The 25,247-nt window shown below is 50.6% G+C and overlaps 1 protein-coding gene across 1 annotated transcript in view; it reads left to right on the forward strand.

The window, feature by feature from the left end:
- Positions 1–25,247, forward strand: part of maml3 (mastermind-like transcriptional coactivator 3) — a 145,097-nt gene that overhangs the window by 77,751 nt on the left and 42,099 nt on the right. Inside the window, exon 2 of the mRNA XM_036516815.1 lies at positions 13,541–15,103. Within this exon, the coding sequence (XP_036372708.1) occupies positions 13,541–15,103 (1,563 nt within the window). The remainder of the gene's footprint in view (positions 1–13,540; positions 15,104–25,247) is intronic.

Genomic DNA, 25,247 nt, shown 5'->3' on the forward strand with positions numbered 1-25,247 from the left:
ACTGAGTGCATTAGCAGGAAAGTGCTGCATGTGTTTTTGTGTATATGTATACAGTCTTGCACCCCCCCCCCCTTTTGTTGGTACAGCTGCTTTATCCAGCTACAGAACTTCCTGTGGTCACAGGCATGAGACGAGAATTTCTCACATCCGACTCAAGTATAGGGTGCGAGCGTCAAGTTACCGCTGGGGCACGAATTAGGATCAAGATCCCCCCCCCCCACGCGCCCACGCTTAATACGGCAAGTCAGGCAGCGGACCGCTCCGGAGTTCATCTGGGGTGCGGGGAATGTCCACAGAAAGGGATCGCCGCTTCATCACTGTCCTCCACTCCACCTCCCGACCCTCTCCGAATAGAATTAGCGATAGCTGATTTATCGGGGCGAACGTGACCAAACTGAGGCTCTCCCTCTGCTTCTGCGCGTGAGTCATTACAGAGAGGCTGTGCGTTTTGGAGGGGCGTGATGCTAGGGGTGCTAATGAAGGAGAGGGAGATGAGTCAGGGAGCCTGAGCTCACTGTCTCCCGCCCTGATAAGCGGGTCTGATAATAAGGGGAACGGACGCTTTCTCCGTTTCTTTCCTAAAGGTCTAGTGCAGCCGGTTTGCCAGCTGCCTGTAAAACTCAGATGTTCTCTGCGCTGGGGAGGGAAGCGGAGTCCGTACTGTCAGGACAATGAGACGCTGGCCCTGGTGGTTAGATTGCCTGGCTGAAATAAATGCCTGCAGTCACTGCAGGCCTCCAGGACTACGCTGAAGTGGCTTTGTCAGGAGAATGCATAAAACCCAGGCTGAACTATCACTTCGCGGCGTAAACTTGACCATGGTAATTTCACCCCCGCCCAGGCTTTTGAGAGCAGAGTTGCACAGACAGCCTTGCTTTCAGGGCCAGCTCTCTCTCTCTCTCTTTCTCTCTCTCTCTCTCTCGTCCCCATGGAAACTCCGGGCCGTAAACAGCACCTGCTCGCGCAGTTGGGGGAAGCAGGGTACTCGCTGTGGTCAAAGAGTTCCTGCGGGCCAGTGCATTGTGGGTAGGCCCATCTGCCTGCCCTTGGGGGTCATGGGAAGGAAAGGAGGGATTCTCATTGCTGCTGGCTGGTGACCAGGACCCAAGGCAGCACCTGCAGGAGACACTCAGATGAAATAAAGCTAATTTGTACTTCAAGGACAGAAGTTCATAGGTCAGATACAAGCGTGCTGAGGAGGTAACAGGGCTTTTGACGATGCCCACTCATCGTGATCCAAAGCCTGGGTGCGCTGATGCCAGCGATCAGTTGTTAGGCTCCGGTGATTATGTGGCGACAGTCTGTGCCGTTGAGTGTGGTCTTTATGTTGAGCGAGGGAAACGGGAGCAGGGAGCATGTCAGTGAGCCAGGCCCAAGCACGTTAATTAGCAGCTATGAAAAACGTTGACCGGGGGGTGCTGTGTGCAAGCTGTGAGTGGCACAGAGCTCTGTTAGCAGCGGTGTTTACTGCTCCTGTCTGTGGGCACTGCTTCAGTTGCTCCATGGATATACTGTCTGTCCAGACTCCAGAAGGTTAGGAGTTCACCTAAAGTCTCCAGTTCTACCAAAGACTTAGAAAACAGCACCCGTTACTCCTTGCTTGGGATTAAGATTTAAATGAGAGGGGTAGGGGTTATGCCCTGTGATAGGCTGTTCATCTGTCCTTGGGGTACAAGTTGTACGTCAGCCACTTTTCAATACAAAAAATCAGGGTAAGCTCTGACCCTATGGGCCACCCATCTGAGACTCTCTTCCTTCATATTAGAAGGAGAAACCCCCCTGTGCCAGCATAATGGCCCCTATCAGTCACACACACACACACACACACACACACACTGCTCCTTAACTATTACACACAGAGCCCAGAGCCCGCCCTAATGGCTGTGAAGCGTTTCCCTCAGTCCTCCCCCCAACCCCGCCTCCCTCGTATTGAAAACATAAGCTAATTAGCCTTGAGTGTGTGGTCATGGTGATTACAGTGGGTGGGCGGGGTCAGGTGGTCTGGTCACAGTGCAAAGTCAAAGCAACGGCGCTGATGAGATCCAATCAGGAGCCTTTAAAACATGCCCACAGGTCTTTAGCAAACCCTTTTCCATGTGGCAGTCATAAGGCAAAAACATGGCCTTAGCCTAGCCATCTCGTCTCCTGCCGCAGAGTCTATTCTTTATCTAAGTACTTTGTTCATTTAGAACCTTTAAATCGCTGTTGAAATCCGGAAAATTATATAAAAAATCCTGTTGACTAGTTTTTTTCCCCTCACTAAAAATGAGTAAAAGCAGGCTGTACAGTGTACATCCTTGAAATAAAAGACAGCGCCCTCTTAATCAGTGCGAAACTGTATACATATCTCCTCGCGCTGCAGAAAATCCCATTTGTTCTGGACACATCAAAGGTACTCACTACCTACTTGATCAACTCAAGAACTGGAGGAGCTGTGTCTGTGTTGCTGTGTCGTAACTCACAGCAGACAGCACTAAAATTACAAAAAGCCTGAAAAGGTAAAAAAAAAAAGAAGCTGAGGTTTGATGTCCTGGGACAGCTTCAAAGTTTTATCAAAAGTTGCAAATGGTAGTTTGTAAGTGTAATTAATTTCTTGCGCCCTCTTCTCTGTTGTACTTTGTTAAGCAACAATCCCCCTGTGAAAGATAGTATACTAAGTAACAGTGGATTAAGTGATTAAGATCTAAGCATTAGAGGTGGCAAAATTTATACACTTCTGGATGAGCTTTGGGCCGGGTCCCTGAGGGTCACAGGTCACGCTCACAGGAGGCCTCGGACCTGCGTGTCCCCCGGTGTTCGTGCCCCAAGAGGACCAGGGCGCCCTGCGCCGCCCCCGCCCAGGGCAGCCTGGAGCCCATGGCCGCCCACCAGCCCGACTGTCTGTCTCCTCAGGCCGCGGTCCACCCTGGCGGTTTAGGCGTGTGCCCCCCTACGCAGGCCGGAGCCAAAGCACATTTCCTCCTCATCTCTCAACGAGAATTTTACTTCTTCTTATCTCTCTCCGTCCCTCCCTCCCTCCCGCCTTTGTCTTTCCCTCTGCTCTCTGCGCGGAGGCTTAAGCCACACACATGGGACTGTGTAGTAATTGCCTCCCCGCACTGAACGCCTGATGCCTTTATTGGATTGGCGTAGGGTTTCAGTGACTGTGTTTAACATGCAGCCAGCCAGTGCAATGCAAACAGAGCTTGTGTTTAAACAGCCGCCCATTAAGGCAGTGAGACGAGGGGGAAAGCCAGGCAGCAAGGGGGCGGGAGGAGGGAAGAGGGAGGCGGAAGGGGGTGGGGGCCGGCAGAGAGAGAGAGAGAGAGAGAGAAAGAGAGAGAGAGGTGGGGGAGAGCGTTTAGCGGCGTTTAGGAAGAGGCGGCATCGCTCATCGAACGGAAGCTCGGCTCACCGACGCCTCGCGCCCCCTCCTTCCCGTCCCTTTCCCGCCCATCCTCCTCGGCTTTCTTCGCCACAATCAAGAGACCACCAGAGATCGCTCCCTCCTCTCCACACCCCCCCCCCCCCAACTCTACTCCCCCCCGTCAGTGTGGAGAAGCAGAGGAGCCGGTCACGTGAGCGGCTCCTTAATATCCCATTACATCAGCATTAGCAGGAGCTGCTGGTGCGCACGCCGCCGCGGCGAATTCCCACCAGGCTGATATCGACACTTCCTGTGCCCCTCCAATGGCACCGGGGCCGACCCAAACACAGCGCTGAGCCGCGGGATATTTTTAAACCATGCCCCCCCGCACCCCACACCCCAGCCTGGACGTCAGCCACAGGCAGAGCAGGGGTGGGACGAGGGATCTCTAAGAGGCGACCTCGTTCCCCTCGGCAGCGCTATGGGATCGAGAGGCCGGGGTGAAGTTTTGGCCGACCCCCTCCTTCTTCCTTGGATGGCACTGCTTACACCTGGTCTGCCATTATGTCCACGGGTGCCCCAGCGAGCCTGTAGGCATCGCGGGTGCCTCTTGTTGCCGTGGTTTCGTTACCTCACGCTGTGAAAAGATGGGATGTGTGAGGCTAGGGTTAGCATTTCGTAACACTGTTTGTGCTGCTGCCATTGGTAATTTCATAACACTTGTATCAGTTGATTTGATTTCATTTGACTTAATTCACATAATGTCCAATTACGCACCATACGCAGTACAGTAGTAGCATAATAGCAGCTAGCGTTGCGTGATTATATGCATTTTGTTATTTTATGATGAGGTTTTTTACACACTCTCACCAAATTATTTACAAGAAGAAGGGGAAGGGTCACCGGTTGTATCAGTCTTAGTTTGAAGAGCTGGCAACTTAAGAAGCTGAGCGTACAGATGTCAAATTTTTAGCACTGATACTCTCACATCGTCATTGTGTTGTATGTATCCAGTGGTCCCTGGTGTTGCTTTCTCTTCCCTAATTAAAGCCACGTTTGATTAAACGAGCTAATTTCACAGTCTGCTGAATAGACCAGGCACCAGCCTGAGTGAGCGGCATCACCTGAAAGCATGTTGGGGGTGTGTGTGCGTGGGGGGAGGGGGGGGGGGGGGGGGGCTGTTGTCTGTGGCAACCAAACAGGTGAAACGTTGTGTCCCCGTCACCCGAGAGGCAGTTTCCCCATACGTAAAACTTCCCTGAAGGAAGGTCGGTACAAAGTCAAGAAAGTGGTGTTTCCAGTCTGAGGAGGTCAGCTGAACACAGTTTGGCCCTGAAGCGTGAAGTGCCGGCCTCACTGTATTCATTAGAAGATACTATTCATAACAGCGTTAGAAGAGTTATTCATAATAATGTGACACATTCACATAAATGGATTATGCTTTGTGTTTAACTTGGGCATATGTCACCTTGAGGAATGTACTTTTACCCATCAGAAATACTCCACATCAAACACTAGAAAGGAACTTGGCATCAGGAAAGGGCCAATATCAGTTCTATATAAAGAAGTCAGTCAGTAGGCCTGAGACTTTGTGTGGGTATGTTCAGTGTAACACAGTGTGTAGGAGCATGAACTGTTATATTTATGGTACTGAGTCAAATCTCCTGAGCTGAAGACCAGAGGTGATCTTTGTTTGAAGAGCCTGAATCAAACCCTCATTCAGAAAACTCTTGACTCGCTCTAAAGAAGAGCACAAAAAAGTGGTGAATGTCAGAAGAATAGTGACTGAATTAGTGAATAAGTAAGTAAGTGATGTACCTTTCGCTTTTGTATAGACATGCAGGGTGATATTTTTGTTGAGCGGCCCCTATGAGAGTACAGGGCGTGTGTGTGCGTGTGTTGTGTCTCGTGTGTGTGTGTGTGCGCACACATGAGGGGGATTGTTTTCTCCCAGGAATGATGCATGATATAGCCTGTGCTGTGTGTGTGTGTGTGTGTGTGTGTGTGTGTGTGTGTGTGTGTGTGTGTGTGTGTGTGTGTGTCTCAGGGGGATTGTTCCCTATCAAGAATGATACATAGTGCAGTGTGTGTTGTGTGTAAGGGAACCTCTCCGCCCGGAGGTGGCCAGCGATAATGGCGCATTGTCCTGAGCTCCACTCTTTCTGGTGAGCTGCAGAGCGCCGGGACTGAGGAATTCTGGGAGCCGGAGAGCGTGGGCGGCAGTGGAAAGGGGGCCAGAGTGTTGACATGCAGTTTTGGCCGGGAGAGCTATCTGGGCTTGGCCAGGTCCTCATTTAAAATGAGGGCTTGTTCTTCGGTGACCTAACTTCTCCAACAGAATAGAAAAAGACTTCATTCCTGTGGGCAAAATAGCTTTGCCACCTGTAGCGCTGCACTTAACATCTATGCAGTACAACACAGAACATATATGTATGTATATGTAATAAATATAAAAAGGCAGTGTGTGTATAAGCAACATTGTAAGTGAAGAAGCTGAATAGACAAATACCATGAACTTGGCACATACACCTACACAAAGGGTAAATAAAGGCTAAACAGATGAGAGTAAGGAAACACCCCGAAGTTGGGGGAAGAGGGAGGCGCTTCTTGTACAGCACAGTAGCATTCATGCCCTTAAACCCTCAAGTCACAAGGCCACATGAAGGACACTCCCATATTTATTGTGGCGACCGGGCCAATGCGCAGCAGAAATGTTGTGGGATGTGTGCCATGGGCATTAGAGCCAATGCAGGAGTCTGCTGCTGCAGTTTTGAATGGATTTTCGAAAAGGTCAGGTGAACTGAGTCAGATGTGACATTGATGGGCAACAGTAGATGGATGGGCGGCTATTGGCAGATGATTGCTATATGTTTATTTTCCCTGCCTGTCAGTCCTTCTCTCTCTCTCTCTCTCTCTCTCTCTACTGTGAGTGTATTAGCATGGTGTATTTTTAACATTAAATAAAAATTATTGCTGCATTCTGCCGGACAGGAGACAGCTGTGTTTAATTATTGGAGTCAGCTGGTCAGTAACTGAATTGATCTGTATCTCTCTGTCTGTCTGGCTGTTGATCTATCTCTTCCCCTTTCACTCCCTCATCCCCTCCCTCCCTCTCTCGTCTCTTCACATCACACCCGGCTCTCTTTTCCCCTCTGGGTCCTGGGTTGCCCTGGATAGCTGGGTCTCTGGGGAGCCCTGTTTGTCTGCACTGTTTATACTGCGATGTTAAGAAGCCAAGCGCAGTCTGCGGTGCCATGCAGGAGCTCAATTTAATTTGGATTAGCTTCTGACACATGCTCAGTGCACATGGCTTTGCTGTGACAGGAGCACGGGCGCCTAGCCTGACCCGCTATCGCCGGCTGTCATCTCCTCTCCTGGTCCTGTGTGTGTGTGTGCGTGTGTGTGTGTGCACGCGTGTGTGTAGTGTGTGTATGTGTGTAGTGTGTGTGTCTATATTTGTGTGCCTGCCTGTGTGTGTGTCTTGAACACTAAGCAGGCTTCATCTGTACAGCCTTCATCCCCTGAACACAGACTGCAGGACTGAAGGACTCTACTCCCTCTTGAAGGCAAAACTGAAGCACTGCAGTGATTTTATCCACCAGCGCCGCTTTACCGAATAGGCTGGCGGCTTGAGCATTTTAGCATGGTTTCTGCTTTAAACCTCAGCCATCGCGTGTGAGGCTGCTCTCTGCTGTCACTGAGTTGAACTCTCCGAAATGAATCTTGCCTCCGGTATTGCACTTTAGGTACAGTGTGTGGCAGAAAACGCTGAAGGAAGGAACCGCATGTGACTCGGGTAACTGAGCTAATATGTTGGAACGGTATGCCGCGCACCGGTAAATATCCAGTAATTTGTTAAGCTTGATACTAATAGTGGTGAGGTGGTGAGCAGGGAGAGGGAGCTGAAATGCCTGTGGGAATTGGCCCATTTGAAAAATTATGCTTTTAGTGGAAATTTCACCGACGGCCCTTTGAAGTATTGAACCTCGACTAAAGACCTGGCACAGACAATTTCCGAAACAATTAGGAAACTTTGGCAGATCAGACGCTCGCTCAAATCCAGGTCAGTGTGCGGAGGCTGGGGAACAGAGGGTGAGCCTCTGGGTGGCTCTGCTGGGAGAGCTCGTCCCGGCCCGGGGAGACCCTGTAAGCCAGGCTGAGCTGTCGAGCTCACCCTTGGGAGACGCTGTGCAGGACAACACAGGGGCCACAGAGGTCACCTGTCGTAACCCCTGCCTGGCTCACTGCCACCCATCGTGTCACAACTGCAGCTCTACTCATCGATACCCAGAGGGCTCCATCGAAAGGACACCCAGGACTTCTCTCTCAAAACGATCAATAGTTCACCTCAAAACTATAATTTAGCATGAGCAACACATTGGACATTAAATTAATTTGACGTTTTCAGTAAGACTCAATAACCATTTGAAAAGGAAGACCGGGCCCCATGTCACTGTTCCCTCGCAAGGCAGATTTGTAAATGATACACACAGATGCTCTTTCCCTGGGTTTTGTTCTCATCGCAGCGTACCATAAAAGGCAAAAACAGAGATGTTTTCACTGGGTTTGCTTTATGAAGCTGCACGGAGAAACCGCACGTGAGCCAGCTGCAGGTTAAGCATGTTCTGAGTGGGCATTAGGCCTCAGCGGAGCCGCCTTCTCCTCCTGAAGAAGTGAACCACCTGTGCGCGAGCACCGCAAGGCGTGGGAACAGCTGGGCGTCATTACGAGAGCTCGGTCGCGAGAGGCAGATAGGCAGCCGTGTGGAGGGTGGTTTCAGGTGTGCTCGACTAGAGGAAGCTAGCTGGGGTGTGTCGGGGGCGGGGTCTTTCGGGGAACGGGGGCAGGGAGTGTGCAGGTTGGTCAAGCATGTCCCAGGGACCGTGCCGTGGTAAGTCGCGGTTTATCCGGCTGGATGCTGTCCTCCACCGGCCGCTGCTTCATCATTGATCCGGGGGAGTGAGGAGGTGGAGGGGGGGGGTACTGCGTGTATGACTGACTGAAACATGGAAAAACGGGGGACCAGATGGGCCCCCTACCCGGTCTCATCTCACGGGACCCGCTGTGGTCCCACCCTGCACACAGACACGGTGCTCCGGACAAGGTGACCTGGTTAAACGTCTGCGTGTTCCGAGATGATGACTCGTTTGTCTTCAGCCTTTTCACTCAGCTGTGCTCCATTTTTTCCTCCTTTGTGTCACATTGTTCTGCAGTATTAGAATCAGATACCTTAATTCAAAAGCAATAAGCTGTCTTACTGTTTGGTATCAACCCACTGTTGATACTGAATTATTGTTAAAATAGCTGTTTGTATCAGCTCAGTGGCTTTGAAATGGAGGATTCGTTGGGGAAAAAAAGCCTGTCATATATTGGGCTGAGGAAGAAAAAGTAGCAGGCTCACAATGGTTTGAGCCTGGCCGGTCATTTCCTGTACATTATTGGCATAGCTGTCCACTGCCATCAGCGAGGAAGGTGGGGGGAGGGGCCGTGTACGGCGCTGGAGCAGGAGGTTGCTATAACAACCGCACCTTGGTGGTTCTCTTCTCCCCCCCCCCCCGACAAATGAGTCTCTGCTGTTGGTGGGATTTGGAGCAAAAGCAGCTCCTTTAGTCAGATGAAAGAACTGCCGTCTGTCTGAGGGGCTCTTCTCTTTTCCTCCCTCCCTCTTTCACTCTCTCTCTGCTCTCTCTCTCTCTCTCTTTCACTCACTCTCTCTTTCACTCTCTCTCTGTGCTGTTGATAAAGACAGCACATGAGACAGGCTGTTCTTGTGTGAGCTGCAGACTGGTGAGCTGGCGAGCAGTGTGTTCGTGTGTGTGCGTGTGTGTGCGTGTGTGTGGTGGGGGGGGGGGGGGGGGGGGGGGTTGCGGAAGGGAGGGGGTGGGGGACAAACAAGGCCTTGCTTTTAATGTTCGACGCCACAGAGTCAAAACCTCCCCCATTCACAGGCATTTTGTTTCTCCTTGAAAAATAAGAGGCACCTCCAAGAAGTCTGCCTGTTATCCCATTACAGCGGTGTGGCCATGTTTCTGCGCCGAGAACACTGATGCGTTGCGACTTCGCGCGCCAATAGCCAGCACTAATTACAATTTTGAGGTTTTAGCTGCGTAGTAACGGATTGGCGGCAAAGATTCATAATTGCTGCTATTTGTAGATGTATGAAGAACAACCATCGCTGGCATAAATAATCAGATTTTTATTAAATCTACTTTGTATTATACAGCTACCAGCACAAATGCATTAATAGCCGCAGAATTACATTATGTTAAGGTGACCACACAGCAAGAATTGCTTGTAAGAACAAAGATTTCCCTTCCAGTGCACTTGTGACGGCAGAAGCTGTAGAATTCTGCATTACCCTGCGTGCCAGATATGATTGACAGCATGTCTAATCATCTTTATGACCTGATAAATGGTATTGATATTGACAGGCATCGCCGTCAGGCTGTTGAATTCGTAGCCGCCGGGTAGGAGGAAGGGAAAGAAAAGAACGGCGACGTCAAATGATTAAATATTTCAGATGGAAATGGGTTTTAAAAAAATGAGAGAGATTGGAAACGCAACTGCTCCCCCCACCTTCGGCGGCTGATTATCTATTTATCGCGCCGTCTTGGAGAACGATGCTCGGTAAACATGGACCCCTTTGTTTTCCCAGCCCTTTCGTCCTGGTGGGAAGAGCAGCGCCCGCAGAGGGGCAGTGAATCTAGTTATTTTAGAATTTCATTTGGCACGAATCACTGGAAGACGCACGCACGCACACACACACACACACATGCACGCGCGCACGGGCGGCCCGCTATTCTCCCCGCAGACGAGAGGGAGAGAGAAGCCGGAGCAGCCAATCGTGCGACAGCGCTACGCGGCTGCTAACACCGTAATGGGTATTGCTGTACCGTAATTAGCAAACCACCCTTTTAATGAGCACACCTGGAGTGTAATTAACGCGAACCCGGTTTGGTGCCGAGGCGTTAAGTGGGGGAGTCGGCGCCGGGTTTAATGCGGTCGCCATTGTTTTAGGTGACCCGGGGAAGCCGCGCGTCGAATCTTTTCAAAAATGTTTACCGTCAAACCGCCGCGCTTCTTGTCCGGTGTGCTCGGGCTCTCCCCCGAGGCTCCGCCGTTTCCACCGGCTGCTTCTTCTTCTCGTCAGAATAGAAACAACGCTCGGCGAAGGAAGGGCGGCATTAGCCGTGAAATGGCCCCAAAGAGCAAAAGAAGGGAGGCGTAATGGTCCTAGAGTGCCTATCCTCTCAATGGTGACTTGAGTGGCATTTGATCATCTTTGGGGACAAAAGACTCCCTTCAAGATAAGTGTACTAGAGGGCACTGAAGAAGTGATGGTATGGCAGAAGGGAGCACTGGATTAGAGCAGCTGAATTGCATACTACAGGATATTGAGAGTACCTAGTGTTAAATTGTGTAAGGACTACCCCCTCATCCCCTCATCCCTTGTCTCCTGTCCCCTGTCCCGTACCCCCACGCCTTGTTTTTCCTCTTGCGTGATGTTTCTTCTGCAGGGTCAGAATGCAGTCTGAATATTTTGTCTAGTGTTCCAATTGAATAACAATGCGGGAGAGGCAGAGATATTAGAATTGCATATTTGCCTTTATACTATCCTGATTTGTCTTAACATGCCATAACAAATTAAAAAAATATATTTTGGAGGGGTGTGTGTGTGTGTGTGGGGGGGGGGTTAATGACTCATGGGTATAGAGGTGTTTGAGCAAAAAATGTTTTACAATTCCAGCAGTCTGGTTGGCCATGAGCATTTAAACAAATGTTTACGTAGCTATGCAAAACATAGCTTTTTTTCTTTTTGAAAGCATTGTTTTGAAATTGCTTTATTTGTTTCTGACTGTGGGCATCTTGTATCAGAATGGTTTCATTTTGGTGCCAGAATAATTTCTAGCTATTTATTTTGAGCTGTGAAAATTCCATGATAAAGATAAATATGTGTTGACTTGGAACACATGCTCTGTATGTTTGAAAATGTATATGATAAGCACAAATAGCCCACACAGAAGGGCCTGTTAAACACTCCTAACCGCCCCAGAGTCCAGCGCTCTCACTACTATGTTCCATTATCCTGTGTAACGTCAGTAATATATAAGAATTACTACATTTGCTGTTCAAGGTGATTCCACCAAATGTTTTGAGGGAAGTGTATTTGAGGCTAGCAAGAGAACAGGTGCAGATTGCCCTCATAAATGGTGATCAGAGCAGCTGTAGCTGTGGAGAAGTGTGAGCTGTGAGACCGGAGAGGTGCGGAGTTTGGTTCTGAGGCTGCTGCCAGTTTCCCAGCCTTCCCTCCCCCGTCCAGGTATGGCGCGTCGAATAGCTGTGCCACCCCACCGCCTCTCCGCCATCGGCCACACCGCTCTGGTCGCTGCCTGCTTCCCTGCAGCCAGCGGCGACCGTATTTAATGACTGAGACGAATTAAGCGGGGAGATGCTGGTGTAATAAGCGCTTGCTGAAGTGTGAACAATGAAAGTTCGTCAACTGTCATTTTTCAGCGCCGATTCCTTCCGCTGCTCTTCTCTTTTTCCAGAGTTAATGATTAAGTGCTAACAGGCAGTCGTTATCGCACTGTTGTTCAATGCAATATTCTCTCCTGGAAGCATGACAAGGACAGTTGGTGCATATCAGGCTTTCTTAGATGGGGGGGGGGGGGGGGGCAGGAGGTGGTGTTTTAACAGTTTGCATTGTGGCAAAACCGGCTTTCTTTGGAGACTTGAAGCTTAGCATGGTATTCTGATTTGAATTAGCTTGTAATTGCCTCCCAAGAGGGCACTGTTTAAATCCAAGCCCCCGTACAGAATAACTGTAAACAGTGAACTTGAATCACTGAATATTTAGGCTTTGCAATAGTTTGTATACCGGCTCGTCATGTCTGGAGCCCCTGTGCTCGAAATGCAGGGAGAATAGCTGTTAGAGAGCTTCAAACAAGAGAGTTATTAATTATAATGAAGAGGTGGTGATCACTGTGGAAGCCCGTACCTTCTGATATCTTCAGTATGCTCAGAAATGGCTTTAATATGCCAGCTGTGATTATGAACGGATGCTTGTTATTCCCTTTCTGCTTTTTCCTGCCCCCGAATTTCTCAGAGTGATAAGAAGAAAGACTGGCTTATTAAATGGTAGGCTTACTCTCACATGCAGTCAAATCATTGCAGAAACCTTTCTCTGCCCGGCCATGTCGGAACACCCTGCCACTTAAAACCCTTTCACAGCTCAGAGTAGGCTGCTCTTACTCCACCTTCACTCCACCTTTCGAGCCACCCACCATCAATTAAGTGGAAAAGGGTACCACAAAAAAACGAGCTGCTTCCACACCAATTTTTTAGGTAAGCTCTTGTTTTACCATAGTAAGGTGGTGTAAAGCTGGCAGTAAGTTGTCTTACTTGTGGTGTTAGTGGAGCAGGCAGATAGCTGAGGAGGTGTATGATATGTGTATGTAGTTCCCAATCATGCTTCAAGTATAGAGGCAATCTTTTGTCTGGTGAAAGTAATTATTAAGGACACGTGAGATTCTTCTGTAGATTCCTGTACCTGAAGGATTTTTTCATTCTGTTAGCAATTAACCAAAACTGGCTGACTGCCTTATTAACTAGCTAGCAAATCAGCCAAGCAGAGTTACCTGGCTAGCCAGTCAGGCGAGTTGATTTTCAACCTTAAGTTAGGTAGCTACTTACCAACTAACGAGTTGGCTACAAATAAACAGTGTTCAATGTTTTATCTTATTAGGTAGCTAGAGAGTTAGCTACCCAACTATCTACTGAGTTGACTAGCTATTGAGTATTAGTGGTCAGCATGTATTCTGTTTTTGTCACATAATGTGATACAAGCATAGCTATAAATAGTATTAAGCATGGTTTATAGCTATGCTTGTGGTATCAGGTGGTTCAAACAGTGCTCAATGTTCAAACAGTGCTCAATGTACTCAACAATGTACTCAATGTACAATGTACCAATCAGCATCTGGCCAAAGGCAACCTTGCGCAGTGCAGTGTGAAAGGTACCACATTAGTGCTGGCTTAGTGGTGGACAAAAGTCCCTGGTGTAAAAGGTGACCGCAGAGTTAATCCAGCTTTAGAGCTTTAGAGCGTTTGAGGTCAATAAGCAGAGGCTAAGGAAAACCAAACATTAGACAGATTTAACTGAAATTGTCTAATCTTACTTTTTTGTTCTTCCAGCTGCAGGAGACGGTAAAGAGGAAACTAGACAGCGCTCGCTCGCCTTTGAACGGGGAACAGAATGGGATCTGCGACGGGACATTTTCCCCCAATCCGAAAAGACTACGGAAGGAGGGGCCCGGTGGTGGCCTGGATTCGTTGGGCGGCTTGCCTAACAGCGCTCCCCCTGTTTCGCCCCTCCACCAAATGGACATCAAACCTCCGCTGGCTATAGCCAACAACACTGGCAGCGGGAATAACCATGTCCCCGGCCGGCCCGATGACCTGGGCAAGAATGGGGGGCTGCCGGACATCAAGCTCAACGGCTCGCTGGACCTGGACGACGGCTTCAGCCTGCTCAAGGACATGAAGCAGGAGCCGCTGGACGATGCCGCGGGCATGGAGTCCTCGGACACGTCGCTCTCCAACCAGAACAAGCTCTTCTCCGACATCAACCTGAACGACCAGGAGTGGCAGGAGCTTATCGACGAGCTGGCCAACACAGTGCCCGAGGATGACATGCACGACCTCTTCAATGAGGACTTCGAGGAGAAGAAGGAGGCTGAGTTCACAAGGCAAGCTCCTCAGACGCCCCTCCCCCAGGAGACCCCGCCTGCACCACCTCCCCAGAGCAGCCAGATGCCCATGGGCTCACCGCAGGTCCGTCCGTCCTCATCGGGGCCGCCGTTCATCGCCGCGGCCAACGGGACTCCGCCCCAGCAGCCGCTGCAGCAGTCCCCTGCTGTCGCCATGGCGTCGGGCTCGCCCGCCAACTGCGTGGCCCGGTCGCCGCAGACTCCGACCCAGACCCAGACGCAGACATCCAGACCCGGGAACGGATTTCTAATGAACCCAGGCCCTGGGGTGGTACCCGGGGCTGCTCCTGGGGCGGCTGGCGGGCCAGGCCAGGGAGGGAGTGGGCCGGTACCGGTGCCGCCCTCCTCCTCTGAGCTGTCCCCAGCGGAGCAGCTGAAGCAAATGGCGGCTCAGCAGCAGCAGCGGGCCAAACTTATCCAGCAGAAGCATCAACAGCAGCAGCAGCAGTCGCAAGCGGCCAACTGGTCACCCGCCGGGGCACCCTCCAGCCCATACGGAGGCCCCTTCAACCCAGACAAACCCAACAGCCCCATGATGTACCCGCAAGCCTTTAACGCCCAGAACCCTATGGTGGCGGCGATGGCCAGCAACCCTCAGAAGGCCACCATGAACAACTACCTCCCTCAGAACCACATGAACATGATCAGCCAGCAGTCCAGCAACCTGGGCCAGAACACTATAAGCAAGCAGCAGGCCGGCATGCTGTCCTACAGCAACACCAAGCCCCTGAGCCACTTCAGCGGCGTGGAGCACATGGGCCAGCGGATGACCCCGCCCATGGCTAACCCCGGCAAGAACCCCATGATGCCCTACATGCAGGCGCAGGCGGGGCAGGGCGCAGGCCAGGTGCAGGTGCCCCCGCAGGCCCAGGGACAGATGCCAGGCGGCCAGGCGGCCCACCTGAGCGAAGAGCAGAAGCGCATGCTGCTTATGAAGCAGAAGCTGAACCAGAGCATGCCTTATAACGCCATGCAGCCCCATGGCCAGGTAAGTGTGGGTCTCATCACTACGCTTGGTGGCTTTGTGACTGCATGTGGATAGGACTGGTGCGGATGCACAAGACTTAGTTAGCAGAAGGTGAGGACAAGTTTTGCTCATTTTCGCTAATATAGCAGTTTGACTCCTGACAGGGTCTCAGCAGGTATATTCTATATTCTATATATAGATGCGCATATGTCTGTGTCTGTAATACAGTCCCCAAGATATTCTTACAATACTTCCCTATTAGTTTTGTTTAACAGTTTAGAGGGCATTTTAGTCAAAGTAGCATTTCCTCTCAAAACTGTTTCTCCTGAGTGTGTTTCTCGGGCACGGTATGTGCAGGCGATATTCTTATGTAGGTCATATCTGCGTGGGGGTTGTTCGCTCCCACCTGTCTCCTCGGCTCCGCTCGGTGCAGAGCCGGAGCGTGTGCTCCTGTCCCGGGGGGGGGCGATGTAGAGCGTGTGGCTGGGGCCGGCCGCCCGCTCCTCAGCTGCCACTTCTTGCATGTCGAGCTCTGGCTCGCTTCAGAGCTCCTCCGCGCCGCGCACCTCCAGCTGGTCTCCGAAGGCCGCGGCGTGGTGAACGCACCACCGCCTGTCGTGGTGTCCTGGTTACAGGGCCCGGATCATAACCAGATTGCCTTAAATTCGGTTTCCAGTTGACGCACTTAATTTGCCTGAATTGTTTCAGCTGTGTGAATGGATAGCGTGTGTAAAATGTAATCCATGCAGGATTACTACCAGGCTATTACTGCATTACGTTATGTTGCGTTACGTTACATTAGCAGACGCTCTTACCCAGAGTCACTTAGCACACTAGCACAGAAGAATAGAAGTGTATCCATTCAAGTTGAATAAGCAATATTCTCAGACCAGGATAACAACACTCCCAGACCAGTGAGTGACACTGTTCAACTACCACATGTTAACTTGTACAACCTGACTAGACAAGGGAAGCTAAATATTCTGTCATACAGCTCAGTGACTAGACATTACTATTCCTACTACTACTACTAATAATAATAATAGACCTCTTTAACCACCAGTTTCGCCCCATCATTCCACCCCCACCGTCCCCTTTGTAAAAGTTTACACATGTTGTGTGGCATTAGTGTAAGTGCTTAAGAGCATAGTGTGTTTGTGTGTACACATACATACATACATATATATATATGTGTGCCCATTGAAATTTCAACCAGGGTGTCAACATAGCCCCCCTCAGGGTAGGTGTCACTGTGGAGAATGGCAGCCTCTCATAGCGTCCACATAGGTAAAGCAATGCTAATCAAATGAAGTGCTGACTGTATCGTTTTCGGTCTCGTCAGCTCACGAGGAGGGCAAGGAGGCGGTAATCCCCCTTCATGAGCTTATAAATGAAGTCGACCTTTCCCGTGCGTGACTGCGAACAGCAAACGCGATGTCGCTACGTGTGGGTGCCGCGGCGGAGTTCGGCGCCCGTAGCACGCCGTCGGGAAACACCGCGCTCTCTTCAGCTCTGTGACGGACAGCGTCAGAGTCATGTGGTGCATTTTTCTAATATTTGATATTGTTGTGCTAAGGAAGGGGGGTTGTGGGCTGGGAGAACAGTGACGCCAAGGCCCCTGTTCTTCTGAATGGAGCGTTCACGATCAGCTAATGACTTATGCAAGTTATGCAAGTTACACTAGGACCCCAGCAAGAATATTCATTACATTACATTACAGGCATTTTCATTACATCACAGCAGAGCCTCTTAACCAGCATGACTTACATAGGTTACAATTTTTACATTATCCATTCATACAGTTGGATATTTACTGAGGCAATTGTGGGTTAAGTACCTTGCCCAAGGGTACAACGGCAGCACCCCAGGGGAGGAATCGAACTGGCAACCTTCTGGTTACGAGTCTTCCTCCTCACCGCTATGCTACACTGCCTCCTTTCCCTGGGAGCCGCTGGCTGGCTGGCTCTGCTCACTGCCTACGTGCAGGTGCAGCTGAAGTGCCCCCTTCTCCTCCCAGCGCTTCAACAATAGCCAGCCACAGAAAAGTAATAAAGGGGGAGATTTATGAAGATGAGAGCTTGCGGCGGAGGGGGATTGGCTCTCTCTCTCGCCTCTCCGCTGTCAGCGGAGGAAACATGGATGCTGAGACGAGCACTCGGAGAAAGGCGGGCGTCTCCTGGACCCCTGCTCGTGGGGGGAGGTGGGGGGTCGTTAGCGCCGCGCTGTTAGGAGCTAACCGCCTGCGCCAAGGTGTGCGGGCTTGCGGCACACCTGCACTGCGGTGCCATTATTTCTCACGTCCGTGCCGAAGAGCGCGGCGAAACGGTTAAACCTGCAAAGCGTGTCGCCTTAACGCGAATGTGGTCAAGCGCATAGCCTGTGTGCGGTGGTCAAGCACATAGCCTGTGTGCGGTGGTCAAGCACATAGCCTGTATGCGGCCGAGCGTGTTGTCGCAATACACAATAATGCAATATGCTGATAAACTGTTAGCTGCAATGGACATGCAGCGCCGGGGGATGGTATTTGTGGAGAAACAGAAAATGAGGAATGCGTTTGAACTGGTGCGCATTTCTGTGCTTTCAACTGCAGCTGTGCAACTGTGCCTCCTCCTTCTGTGCATCTGATAGGGAGATGTGAAGAGGGTCAGACATCAGACAGACTCTCAGGCATATTGATTATTGGACAGGCTGGGCTCTGTGTCTGTGTGTGTGTGTGTGTGTGTGTGTTGGTTATTAGCATTATTTATGTGCTCAGCAGTACTGCCTCATTACTGAGGGGAATTTGGCTCGCTGTTGTACAGGTGGCGGGATGGAACCTATTGCATAATCTTATTAGCGCATCATTATGAAACTCCAGCCCGCTTCTTAAAAGCTTGTTAGTCAAGGTTTAATTGTTGCTCCTCGCTTTGCATATTACGGCTGTGGTAATTTATTCTCCGATGACCGAAGAGGCGGCGTTGCCGTGGTGCTGCGTTTCTTCCCGGCTAATGGATTGTGAAGAGCCGGTCTTTAGCGCGCTGATAGGAAGGAGAGGTTTGATGGGCGCTGAAATAACCCACTTAGGAGGCGGCAATACTGATGATAAAGCCCGTCCGCGATGACTGCTGCAGCGAGGAGCCTGGGCTGGCACCGGGGGCGGAGAGAGGCAGGCGGAGTCTCCGCCTACTGCCTTCAGGAGGCCCCTCCCCTCATCTCTCCACAATGCTATGTGCCCAGCGACGATGGCAGGCTGCCATGGCTGGTGCTAATAGGCCTGTGAGTCACGACAGCAAAGATCAACCACCCCCCACCGCCCCGCCCCCCCACCTCCTCCCCTGCCTGCAGGCTGGGAGATGGAGCCCGCCTCCCTCATCAGGATCCCGTCTCGAACCTGAAGAATGGCTGACCTCCTCCGCCGTGTCTCCGGAGCTGCATCGGTGTTGGAGTTAAACAAGCGCAGACGCTGTCCGCCCGCTGCCAGGCAGAGGAGAGAGAGAGAGAGAGAAAGAGAGAGAGAGAGAGAGAGAGGGAGAGAGAGCGCGAGAGAGAGGAGACAGACGGGAGAAAGGGAAAGACAAAAGAGATGGTCCTTATCACCTCTGCTCTACACCATTTCCCTTGCGCCACACATTAGTCCTTGACACCAAACCATATACATCACTCTCCTTTCAAAGTCACGTTTTCAAGTGTAAACACTAGAATTACTGCATTAACCTCGATTCTATGTCCACTACACACATACACACACACACACACACACACACACACATACACACACACACACACACCCCTAGGCAGTCCTAGGCCTAGGCAACTCACACAGTAGTGACTACATGCAAATCATCTCTCACTTTATAGCATAGTTTATGTTTCTGTTCAGGATTTTCACATCATTCTTTGATTAGGAAGATCACACCTGATAATTGCACCGAATGAGCACAGAAGCTGAAGCCTCCGTCTGTTGGCAGATAGGGGACCCCTCCCCCGCCGCTGGATCCAGGTGTGTCAGATGTCTTTGTAGCATATACCCTGAGCATAATCATTCCCTAGAGGGCCTCCTTCAGGGATGCTAATGCCTCTGAACAGTGAAAACACAACCAAACCAAAACACAACCGACGTGAAAGACTCTGCCTTTTTATTAGAGTTCCAGTTTTGCCTTTCTTACCTTTGGGGGGGGTGGGGTTGCATCGAGGAATAGATGCATGTAGAAGTTTTTAATCGGGTCAAGCATCATCCTACCTTTGGAGAATTTTTATTAGCCTGAAGTCCCACATGTCTCCTGAAGAGTGTACAGGCAGGCAGGCCCTTGATATCCCCCCTTATTCAGCCTCATTAGAAGCAGGTGAGTGTTCAGGCCAGAGCTCGCCGCCTGTCTCATCAGACCATGTCCCTCCAGCTCCAGCACTGTGATAAAGGAGCTCCTGGCCGCCGTGGGGCCGCTGATGTCAGTCCTCCTTCCTGTTTTGGCAGGTACAGCGCAGCAGCGCACAGCCAGAAAAAAAATACCCAGAATCCTCTGCCCTTCTGTGAAGAAAGATGTAGAAAGAAAGAGAAAGACACAGAAAAAGGGAGATTAGTTTGATAAAAAAGGACAGCTATGAGAAGAACAAATGCCCCATTACTCTGGACAGCACCGTCGTAGAACACACCTGAATTATTCTGACCTGGTGTGACCATGAATGCATCACGGAGTTTTTGCATGGCGGAGCAACAGAATGCTGAATACAAGAGAGAGGCTTTTCTGTATGAATGTGTTGCACTCCGGTACAACCTCTCTGATCCCCGTTTCTCATAACAGCACCATGGTGTAACCCAGGTGATCCCGAGGTGAGCAGCAACCAGGAAGAGCCTTTCCTGTTTGGCGCTGCATGCGTTTTCACCACAGGATTAGATGCTAAGCACCTGGGAGGAATTACATTGCTATTTAAGCAAACGGTGACACAGGAACGCATGCCTTCCATGCATCAGGAGAAGGCCAGTGCCATACTATAGAGGGAGATGCGTTTCCCTGCACTCACACCAAGCAGAAAAAAACACTGCTGCTTCCACACTAGTGTGGGGATTGCCATAGAATTGTGTGGGGGAAAAGGGGAAATTCCATTGGCTTCTATCGGCCACCCTACTCTGTCTTGACAGCAAATAGACATCAGCTGTTGGGTTGCTGAAAGAATAATAATAATCAACATTATCATTATTATTAGTCGTAGTAGTAGCAGTAGTATAATACTCAATTTAAATTAATTATTGTTATCATGTTAGGTTGTATATAATAATTTTGTTTTGGGTGCTTATTTGTTTTAACAATTCTCAGCAATGTGTTGAAATGACAGGAAAGCAAATATGAAAGAATGAAGAGGGAGAAAGAGACAGAGAGAGACCACCCTCGTGCTCCCCTCCCCCTCTCCTCTCTTTCCGTGGAAGCCGGAGATATTGCTTTCTCTCTCTCACCCTCCTCTCACTCTCGGCTCCTCTCTCCCCCCTTTCCCCCCCCTCGCCCCCACCCCCCACCCCGCTGTGCTCTGGCGCACGTGTCAGGGCTTGAGCTGAGCTGCTCTCAGATCCTGTGGAGAGTGTCCTCAGAGGAGGAGGAGGAGGAGGAGGAGGAGGAAGGGGCGGGGGCTGGTGGAGAGGGATGCGGCGCTGCCAGTCGATGCAGCTCTCCCAGCGAGGAGGCACGGCCGGCCGGCCCCCCACGCACACACAGCGGGCGGTAAACAAAGGAGGGGGGGGGGGGGGGGGGGGGGGGGGGCGTCCACAGCGCCACGGTAACGAGCCCTGCAGAGTGACGAATGAGGGTGCGGCCGGTGGGAGAGGTCAGGGCACGGGGCACACTTTCACTATCGCTTCTCTCTCCCAGCACAGCAGAGTTGCGTGCCGTGAGAGACCATGTCCCGTCTGCCACCGCGGCAGGATCAAACTGACGTCCTTCCCGCTCCATGTCTGAGCAGCTTAAGGAAGGATAGCGCTTAAAAAAATATATGCAAATTGCTTTCAGACAGTTGTCCCTGAAGAACGTTCCCAAAAGCCAACGCGCTCACGAACGATGACGCGTGACAGAAATTAAAAGTAATATTTGTGCCGAATTTCTGTCAGGTGCGTCTTTTCCAGATCCACACAGCTCTGGCTTATTGTTGCTATTCCTTGGGTGCGATTATCGTACAGTGTTACCTGTGCGCTTGACAAATGTCAACCAAGTCGACCAAGTTCAAAACTTCACACACCCCCCATCCCACCCTCTGAGGGAAAATAATTTCAGAGCCCTTCTGACTTCCACAGGTAACATGCATTCCAATTGTGAAAATGATAACAGACTGTGGCACAATTTCTTTCAGAGAGCTGTGATTTGAAAGAAACATTAATATGTTAATATGTTAAAAACAAGAAAATATTAATATATTGAAGCGGGGAGAGATTTATTTCAGACACATTTGTTTAAAAGCATTGCTAGTTTGTTTAGCATAACCGGTGCAGAATTATAATTGATTAATTGACCTACAGAACCTGTGGAGAAGTAGAGTGTATTTTAATGGCCCATTGTAACACAGATAGCACATCAACCTTCAATACTACAAAAGTAATATCCTTAATAAATTCATAACTTAATCAAAAAAGATTATAGGTGGTTTGAAAAAATATTCTCACTGGAAAGGTTTAAACATGAAATGGTGGTGGTTCAACCACTGGCACTGAGGGACTACCCCGGTTTCAGCCAATCACATCCGTCAGCCCACCTTCCCACTGCGGTCTTCACCTTCTCCCCCGCTGGCAGAGGTTAGATATAACCCACAGCAAAGACTCTCCAGCTGCCTGCCGTGGGATTGCTGTGCTTTAGGTTGTCCTTTTCGGTATTGTTTTTTTTTTTCCTTGGAGGAGCGTTCTGCAGAGGAAATGCCCACGTTAGGTGTCTTACTTTCCAGGAGGCATTTAATACACACGTTGACCTGTGAAATGGCCCTGCGAAGGGGGGGGGGGGTTGTTGGTATTACTTGTGACGAATGGACCGTGTAACATGCAGCGTGGGTCAGCAGGCCTGAGGATCGCAGAGGCCAGGCCAGCGTCTGGACAACAATACAAACACACACACATGCGATCTGCCCCCAAACCAATCAATAGAGAGACGCCCCCGGTAACTCCCTCTGTCAGAGCTGTGCTGAATGTGGAAACATTCCGCCGGCGCGTGGAAGCGGAGCGTTAACTCAATTCTCACTCTGCAGCGGGGTTACAAATTCCCTCCAGAGCCGAAGCATGCGGTCTTAAAGGCGTCAGTAGCGTCGGTATGAGAGGAGAGACCTGGGGAATGTGCTCGGTGGAACACGCTCAGAGCTTGTAAATCAGCCCTGAGAGGGCCATTTGTGCATTTATTTAGTGTGTGCTGGCGTGGTATGTCCAACAAAGCACTTACCCTGGGTTTCACAGTGGCTCGTTTTTGTTTGTTGTTTTCCAGGAAACAGAACAGTGGGGATTTTTTTTTGGATTTACATGGTAAATGATGGCTGTAAGGTCAGCGTGTTTGCAGGCAGCCCCAGGGCCCCTGGTGTTAGTCAGGTGTGCGTTACGGTGTTGGTGTGAGAAGAGTTAATCAGGCCAGTGTGTCGCACACGCTCAGGTCTGCCCTGGCACAGGTCAGAGGGGCCCTGAATTTGGGAGAGGGTGCTCACACAGAGGCGAGGGGGTGAGGGGCAGGGGGCAGGGCGGGACGGGGCAGCACGGCGCTCTTTGGTATGCAGGGGTCCACTGGAGAGAGGGCTGCGGAACGGAATAAGAATGATCCGCTGTGCGCGCACACACACACGCACACACACACGCACACCTCGCGCTCGCGAAAACTTTGGCCCGTCTCAGCTGCTCCGCGTTGCCATGGATACCGTGGCCCACGGCACCTTGCTGCCTGAATCGATGGCTGCTCCGACTTCAGGAAGGGTGGGGGGGGGTTCGGGAGCTCAGGAAGATGTTGAGAATGTACTGCAGTTTCTTGATGGCTTTGAATAAAGGCAGCGCAGGAGAAGGAGAGAAACAGCCTCTCGCTTCTGCCGTTTTGCGCCTGCGTTGTCATACTAATACTGTCTCGAATAATTATGTAGTTTTGAGCTGCCAGGTTGCAAGGAAATGGCAATTAGTTCCGTGAGGAGGGCATTGTTTTAATTAACAGTGGCAGCATTTAAAAAGGGAGGGAAGGCCAGCTTTATGTCAGTTATCTATTTGCCATTCTTTCACAGTGATGGCTTCATAACCCTTTGTTATAGTCCTCTGTGTGCGGCGTCTGAAAGGGCTCCTCTTCAGTAACAATAGGCAGGAAGGCTGCGGAGTGGAAGGTGTCGTTTCTGTGCGCACGCGCGTGCCAGCGCGCGTGTAAGCCTGTGCGTTTCTGCCTCGGCTCCCCGCGCGTCGTTTGGGAGGGAGTCTGGCCTGTCTGTGTGACTCAGTATGGCTTCTCTCCCGTGCTTCACGCTTGTGTGGAAATACTCTTTCATACCACCAGCTACACGCGGCCTTTTCGGTCGTTCCGGACGAAACGGACACCAGTGCATTTTTAGAAAGTTTCCGCTGATATGTGACGGCAGAGGAAATATTGACAGTGTGAGCTCTGGATCAGATAGAGGGCTAATTCAATAGATACAGGTGGAAAAACCTGGTCGCCCAGGGACTCGGTGCTGAACAGCTGTCAGCTCATTCACTGTTTAAAACATTAAAAAAAGGGCCGGTCTTCAACCTGGACCCTCTCAAAGGTTAGGGGTGGACAGCGACTGTAAAACAGAAGGTTGAAGGTTTAAACCTCAGGTGAGGCACTACTGTAGTACCCTGTAGTACTGTAGCATTTTTTCCAAAGCAAATAAATAATGAAAGCATTTCTGTAGCCCGGACTTGAATTCAGCGCGTCACATGGCTCCAGCAAGTGAAGCAGTCGCGTGCTGTTCTGCAGCTCGGCTAAGGACAGAACAACATGCTTTGGCTGACAGCGGCCCCATGGGTACATCAATGTAGATGTCCTCTAAGTAATGCAGGAAAAACAGTACCCCGAGTAACTAATTTTTGTGTAAATGGGAGCCTTAAAACTGAAGGAGGGTAATGCTTTTAACTTCTGAGTGATGTTCAAGTGCTTGATTTTCTTGTCTGATGTCAGATGTGCATTACTTATGTTGATGTGGATTTGGGGTATTCAGATTAAAAAAATCAATGCCTTAAAAAATCATTCTGTCAGTATTCGGCTCTGTGAGTGTCTTTAAAGGTAGCTTGCTGATTGGATGAGCCCAATGTGAGGCTTGTAGAAGGAACGGCACAGAAGGCCTCTGTGGCCATGCTGTGGTGAAGGCTGTTCTCTCTGTTAGTCGGGAGTCATCTGTGCTGCCATTGGATGACAGGCCTGTCAGAGCGAACCGTGAAATTTGACACTGATTGGCTCCCTGTGCAAACCCCCCCCCGTGATCGGAAGCACACAGGCACACTGCAGACAGATGTCTTGTCTCTCTGTTGGTCACCTTTTGGTCACTGGAGTAAACAAGAGACCAGGCGAGAGGGTTGCAGTTCGGACTTGCTGTGGCGGAGGGGGAAGGGGAGGAAAAACCCTGACAGCCACTCTGGTCATAACCGGTCTACCTGCTAGACAGGTCATACGCCTACCCATCTGTGTAAAGGTTATCATATTTCTAAAATGCTGTCTAAACTAGCTGGGTGTCGGTGTTAGGAACAGACTGTAAGAGTAGTAGGTTATTGTGTACACATTAAGGATGGATGTTGGAAGAGAAGATGTGGATATCACTGTAAGGGTAGATGAGTCGATCACAGATGGACTGAGAATGGATGACTAGTATCAGAAATAAAAAAAACGCGGGGATTGAAATCCCGATATTAAGGAGTGTAGTTAAACAGTCATGAAGGGGAGGGTAAGTTGTAAAGGTAGAAGCAGCAGCACAAACAGGATTGGCAGGCAGAGTTCTCTGACTGAAGGCCTGACTGTGACAGTGCACCGGGGCGAGCACAGAGACGCTCTCCCCAGCCCAGATCGCCGCTGCTCCCCAGCTGCAGGCCACTTCAATTACATGGTCGTTTAGCACGATGGCGCCGTGTTTAGCTGCAGCTGGAGCGGCAGTGGGCTTGCTGTCTCTCACAGAGAGAGGAGCAGCTCTTTCCAACACGGCCTCTGTCGCGCACAGGGACACCGAACCCGTTGTTCAGCTCTGTCCCCTC

Source organism: Megalops cyprinoides, chromosome 22 (genome assembly GCF_013368585.1).
Source record: "Megalops cyprinoides isolate fMegCyp1 chromosome 22, fMegCyp1.pri, whole genome shotgun sequence".
In the NCBI taxonomy this organism is placed as follows: Eukaryota; Metazoa; Chordata; class Actinopteri; order Elopiformes; family Megalopidae; genus Megalops; species Megalops cyprinoides.